Source organism: Podarcis gaigeae, assembly GCF_964106915.1.
Source record: "Podarcis gaigeae genome assembly, chromosome: 2".
NCBI lineage: Eukaryota > Metazoa > Chordata > Lepidosauria > Squamata > Lacertidae > Podarcis > Podarcis gaigeae.
Window position 1 is genome coordinate 115,005,272 of NC_139679.1, and position 6,709 is coordinate 115,011,980.

Consider the following 6,709-nt stretch of genomic DNA (forward strand, 5'->3'; position numbering starts at 1 on the left):
ACCCCAACCATTAGGTCCAGTCTGGGGTTGCGGCGCTCATCTCGCTTTATTGGCCGAGGGAGCTGGCGTACAGCTTCCAGGTCATGTGGCCAGCATGGTTACCAGAGCAGCGCACGGAAACGCCGTTTACCTTCCCACCGGAGTGGTACCTATTTATCTACTTGCACTTTCACGTGCTTTCGAACTGCTAGGTGGGCAGGAGCAGGGACCGAGCAACGGGAGCTCACCCTGTCACGGGGATTCGAACCACCGACCTTCTGATCGGCAAGTCCTAGGCTCTGTGGTTTAACCCACAGCGCCACCCGCATCCCTTCCTGACTGGAATAGTTCCCCACAAATCACTGGCCCCAGCTCCCTAGTCAGACTCCAGCCCTGTTTCCCCTGACACACACTTGTCAGCATCTTGCCAGTCCCTGCCAGGAACTCGTAATCAATACATTAGGCAGAACGATCGTTTCCGCAGGAATTGATGTGCGGTGTCCTGATTTCCCTGTTGCTTCTGACAGGCAATGGCGGCGCCAAAGAAGAGGAGGATTTTCTGCCTGGGAGCGTGAAGCACACGGAACCCACGAGGGCATCGCTGACGATGTCCAGAGGGAGCGTTTTCCGGAGAGCCAGTCAGTACAGAGCAGAAAGGCAGCAAGGAAGCCAGGCAGGGAAGAGAGTTTGCAAGAAGCCCTACAAATGCTCCAACTACGGGAAGGCCTTCGTCTGGAGAAAATACTTCCTCTCCCAGGAGCGAGGCCACGCAGGAGAGAAACCGTACGCCTGCTCCCACTGCGGGAAAACCTTCAACGGGCGCTCGTACCTCCTCGCTCACGAGAGAACCCACACGGGGGAGAAGCCCCACAAGTGCTCGCTTTGTGGGAAGGGCTTCAACGTGAGGTCTTACCTGCTCGCTCACTGGAGAACCCACACGGGGGAGAAGCCCCACATCTGCTCGTTCTGTGGGAAGAGCTTCAGCGGGAGGTCCAATCTCAACCGGCACCAGAGGAGCCACACGGGAGAGAAGCCGTACGCCTGCTCCGCCTGCGGCAGGGGCTTCAGCCACAAAGCGCACATGACGCGCCACGAGAGGATCCACACGGGCGAGAAGCCCTACAAATGCTCGCGGTGCCCGAAGAGCTTCGGCCAGAGCTCCACCCTCATCTCCCACGAGAGGACCCACACGGAGAAGCCCTACAAATGCTCGCACTGCGAGAGGAGCTTCGGCCAGAGCGCCAAGCTGGCCGCGCACGAGAGGAGCCACACGGGCGAGAAGCCGTACGAGTGCCCGGCTTGCGGGAAGGGCTTCAACCACCGCTCCGACTACGTCATCCACGAGAGGACCCACACGGGCGACAAGCCGTACGCGTGCGCCGTCTGCGGGAAAGGCTTCAGCGGGAGGTCCAACCTCACCAGGCACGAGAGGAGCCACACGGGCGAGAAGCCGTACCTCTGCTCGGTGTGCGGGAAAGGCTTCTGCCACAAGGCCCACCTCCTCCGCCACGAGAAGATCCACACGGGGGGAAAGCCCTACAAGTGCTCCAACTGCGGTGAGAGCTTCAAGCACCGGACGGACCTGATTGGCCACCAGAGGAGCCACTCGGGGGTCAAGCAGTACACCTGCACGGCCTGCGGGAAGAGCTTCAGCGGGAAGTCGAACCTTAACAGGCACAAGAGAAGCCACACGGGCGAGAAGCCCTACACCTGCCTGGTCTGCGGCAGGAGCTTCAGCCACAAAGCACACCTGATTCGGCACGAGAGGATCCACACCGGGGAGAAGCCCTACAAGTGCTCCCACTGCATGAAAAGCTTCAACCAGAGTTCCACCCTTACTGCTCACGAGAGAACCCACACGGCAGGGAAGCCGCGCAAAAGCTGAGCTCGGGACACGGCAGGCGTCTGTTTCGGAGTACAGATCCTAAACGAGATTGTGAAATGATTTGTGCGTGGTGTGCTTTTGAAGTTTGTGTGTCACCTCAGTCAACTTTCAGGAAAAGAGGGTGGGTGGGTGTGTTTTTCATTTCATTCGTATACAATGGTACCTCTGGTTGTGAACGGGATCCGTTCCGGGGGCCCGTTCGCAACATGAAAAGAGCGCAACCCGCAGCAGCGCGTCTGCGCACGCATGGGTTGGGATTCGCCGCTTCTGCGCATGACGTCATTTTGCGTTTCTGCGCGAGCAGCGAAACCCAGAAGTAACCCTTTCCGGTACTTCCGGGTCGCCGCAGGACGTAACCTGAAAGAATGTAACATGAAGCGGACGTAACATGAGGTATGACTGTATATATATAAATAAATAATTTTAGTCTCAGAATGTGAGGGGCACATGGCAATGGCACTCCAGGCTTTCTATGAACTGAGGATTTTCCTTCATTCTTCCCTCATTATCGATTTGGGAGAGAAAAGAATACAGTGGTACCTCTGGTTACGTACTTAATTCGTTCCAGAGGTCCGTTCTTATCCTGAAACTGTTCTTAAGCTGAAGCACCACTTTAGCTAATGGGGCCTCCCACTGCTGCCACCACATGCTTTCTGTTCTCATCCTGAAGCAAAGTTCTTAACCCGAGGTAATATTTCTGGGTTAGCAGAGTCTGTAACCTGAAGCGTATGTAACCTGAAGCGTATGTAACCCGAGGTACCACGGTACATAATCCTCTCACCCTCAGCAAAAACAGAATTACCTGTCATGAAAGAAGATTGTAGCACAGTGATATAGCACATAGCTTGCTGACAGAAGTTTAATCCCTGGCATCTTCATTTTAAAAAGGGGCGAGGGCAGTCACAACAACCAAGGGACTGTCCAGAAAGATCACAGAAAGGCTTTTTAGGTTATAGAGAAGGCAAGTAAGACAGGGTGGGAAGACATGATAAGAGGCCTGTATGTTTATACAGCGTGGAGAAAGTGGATGGGGAGACGTTTTTCTTGCTCTTATGATATTTAAAACCTTAGGACACCCAATGAACTTGGACAGCTTACAGCGGATTAGACAAATTCATGGAGGTCAACAGTGTCAGTGGCTACTAGTTGCGATGGCTATATATTACCTAGAGTAGCAGAGGCAGCCTGCCCCTGGGTACCAACTGCTGTGGAACATGGGTGGGAGAGTGTTATTGTGCTCAGAAGCATCTAGCAAGCCTCTGGGGGAAACGGAGAATGCCGGACTAGAGAGGCCTTTGGTTTAAGAGGGTGAGAGACACTCACAGAGGTGTGCAAAGAGCCAGACGGAACCTCCTCGTGCAGGGGCATTGTATCTGAATACCAGATGCTGGGGTCAAGTATCCCTCCGTCTGACAAAAATGGGTCCTGGACCATGAAAATGAATGTCACAATAAATCTGTTGGCCGGACATTGCGGATTTTTATTTTATTTTAACTGAATCCAGACTAACACAGCTGCCTCTCCCCCCCACCCCCACCTGGGAGCATGATGAAAAGAAAACACACAGAGTACAGTCCTGTACACATCTAATCAGACGTATGCCCAATTGAGTTCAATGAGATTTAGTATGCAGTCCCGGAAACTACAAATAAGCCAGAATGCGGCAGCTAGACTGGTGACTGGGAGCGGCCGCTGAGACCATATAACACTGGTCCTGAAAGACCTACGTTGGCTCCCAGTACGTTTCCAGGCACAATTCAAAGTATTGGTGCTGATCTTTAAAGCCCTAAATCGTCTTGGTCTAGTATACTTGAAGGAGCATCTCCATCCCCATCGTTCTGCCCACTGAGGTCCAGCTCCGAGGGCCTTCTGGCGGTTCCCTCCTTGCGAGAAACCAAGTTACAGGGAACCAGGCAGAGGGCCTTCTCAGTAGAGGCGCCCGCCCTGTGGAACACCCTCCCATCGGATGTCAAGGAAATAAACAACTATCGGACTTTTAGAAGACATTTGAAGGCAGCCCTGTTTAGGGAAGTTTTTAAAGTCTGATGCTTTATCGTGTTTTTAATATTCTGTTGGGAGCCGCCCAGAGTGGCTGGGGAAACCCAGCCAGATGGGTGCCATATAAGTACAGTGGTGCCTCGCAAGACAAAATTAATTCTTCGTTCCGCAAGTTTTTTCTTCTTGCGAGTTTTTCGTCTTGCGAAGCACGGTTTCTCATAGGAATGCATTGAAAATCAATGCGTTCCTATGGAGACCGCTTGCCAGGCTGGCGGTGTGGAGAAGGGCTTTTCTCCCCACCGCAAGCCTTCAGGACAGGTACGGGAACAGAGGGGAAGGCGCGCAGCGCTTCTCCTCTGTTCCCGGGGCTTGCGGTGGGAGGAGGGTTTTTCCTCCCCCCCGCCAACATTCAGAACAGCATTCTGATAGTTGGCGGTGGCAAGGAAAACCCTCCTCCCACCGCAAGTCTTCAGGACAACCATACGAAGGCTGGCGCGGGGAGAAGGTCTCTTCGCCCCACCGCCAGCCTTCGGAGAAGGTCCGAAGACAGTGGGGAAGACGCGCTGCGCTTCCCCGCTGTCCCGGAGATTTCCCTATGGGCTTTCGTCTTGCGAAGGAAGCCCATAGGGAAATTCGTTTTGCGAAGCGCCTCCAAAACGGAAAACCCTTTCGTCTAGCGGGTTTTCCGTCTTGCGAGGCGTTCGTCTTGCGGGGCACCACTGTAATAAAATTAGTAGTATTAGTATTATATGCACTTAGGCCCCTTCCGCAGTGTACATTCAAAGCGGGATCATGCCACTTTAAAAACATGGCGTCCCCCAAAGAATCTTGGGGCCTGTAGTTCCAAAGGGTGCTGAGAGTTGTTGGGGGGACCCTCTATTCCCCTCACTGACCTACAATTCCCAGAGTTCTCTGGAAAGTGGGACAGGTTGTTACACCACTCTGGGAATTGGTGGTCTCCTCACGACTCTCTCCGAGGCCGTTGCTTCCCTTTGCCTAATGACAGGACCGGCCCTGTTCACCTGCCCCACGGCTCTACCGCCTGTGATTTGGAAAGTTAAAGAGCTTGAGGCTCTGGGAATCAGCCTGAGTACACACAAACCTGTTTGTGGTAGCACAAAAATGTAGTCCCTGCCCTCAATCCAGAACCTTCCGTGCTTGTCCTCAACACACTGATTGATTCTAGATCCTGCCGTCGACAGGGGTGGGTGAGCTTAATTAATACATGCTTGAAAATCCTTGATTCGGTTTCCTTTTCCTCTCTGCGCATGCCCCAGGTGAGTGAAGTGGGAAATGGTGATTGCAGTCTTGGTACTGAAATAAAAGAATTGAGGTCTTATATAGATAATAAATGTTCATAAATGTACCAAGCAAACACGTACATAAATATATAAACCACATGTCTGAAGCAGCACAGGAGAACAGCCATGAAGCCATTTTTGACTCCCAAACTGACCAGGTGTTTTCTCTGCAAAGTCAAATGGAAAAGTCTCCCATTGTCTTTTCCTTCACAAATCCTGTCTTAAGGGTATGTCTGTGTATGAATAGGGTGTGAGCCTGTGACTTGGCTCAGGAACTAAGTACAGTATTTAGCATTGCAAAAGACTGGCCAGGCTCCCCAGGGTATCAATCCAGTAAGCATTAGCAGGTAACTTGCCAGACAGGAGGTAAACAACCCACTCAGATTTCTGCTGTAGCCCGCCCTTTCTGTGATGTAGGTATGATGTATGGAGGGGTGGTCTTGGGTTACACCCCTTCTGTGATGTATGTATGATGTATGGAGGGGTGGTCTTGAGCTCTAGGGCATGGAATTTGAAAGGTCTATATAAGGGCAGGCACACCTTGGTTCTGGGTCCTCCTCCGTTCTCCTGCGTATGTGGGGAGCACCCTGTTGCAACAATTCAATAAAGATCAGGCTTACAAGGTGCTTTGCTTCTCAATATTCTCTGGTTGGCCTCTTGTTCTTTTCTCCGAGCGATGGAGAACCTGCAAAGGACTCTATAAGGGCTCTTGTGTCCCCCATAAGGGAATAAGGGCAGATTTTCGTTTATTACAGGATGTTGCTTAGTCAGTTCCTGATTTTCAGCGTAGCAAGAAGACCCTTTGCATTTCCCTGCTCTCTGGAGTGCCTGTGTTTGTAACCCCACCGACTCCCTCTTCTTGCACCAGTCATGGGGCGGGTGTTCTTTCTTCTACCACCCCAGACCCTTCAGGTATCCCCTCTTCTGCTACCACACACCCACTTTGTCCAGCCCCTTCCGGGGGCCAGGATCTGCAGCCCACAATTGCACCAAAAAGTCATTTCTCCCTAAAGGGGGAGGGGGACAGGAAAAAGCCTCCTGCTTCGTTCCTTTCCTTTCCCTCTTTTTTATTATCGCAGCTACCCAATCACACGTTTCCTGCTTTCTCTCTCTAGGAATTCCAGCTCTGCTTGTTTAACCGTTTGAGCATCTTCCCCCCCCCCCCCGCGGGAACTGAGCGTGTCAACAGGTTTGCCAAGTGGCTAAACAGAAAACAAAAAAACGCACCGGCTGACCTGCTGCTGTATCTTTTGATCTGGGTGTGTGTGGGTGTGTAATGCCTTTTATATGACCTGGAGCTGGAAAGAAACGCTCACTCAGGCGATGCAAAAAGGATAGGGAAAGCGCCCCGCGCAGTTATCCGAAAGGGTGGGAAATATAATGGGCGCTTTCCCACGGTGATGGAGGAGGAGGAAGGAGGAGTTGGCCTCGCCTTCTTCAGCTCGGTCTCTCTAGGAGCCTGCGATCTCTCTGGCCAGCTTTCAACCCCACCCACCTGCCCTCAGAGAGAGAGAGAGAGAGAGAGAGAGAGAGAGAGAGAGAGAGA

The 6,709-nt window shown here is 52.4% G+C and overlaps 1 protein-coding gene across 5 annotated transcripts in view; it reads left to right on the forward strand.

The window, feature by feature from the left end:
• The window catches only part of LOC310837496 (uncharacterized protein), a 38,140-nt gene extending 35,218 nt beyond the window's left edge, over positions 1 to 2,922 (forward strand). For all 5 annotated transcript variants that reach the window (XM_083724167.1, XM_083724164.1, XM_083724163.1 and 2 more), the window contains one exon: positions 507 to 2,922. In XM_083724167.1, coding sequence (XP_083580293.1) covers positions 507 to 1,864 — 1,358 coding nt within the window. In that variant the 3' untranslated portion in view covers positions 1,865 to 2,922. The remainder of the gene's footprint in view (positions 1 to 506) is intronic.
• Positions 2,923 to 6,709: the final 3,787 nt, after the last annotated feature.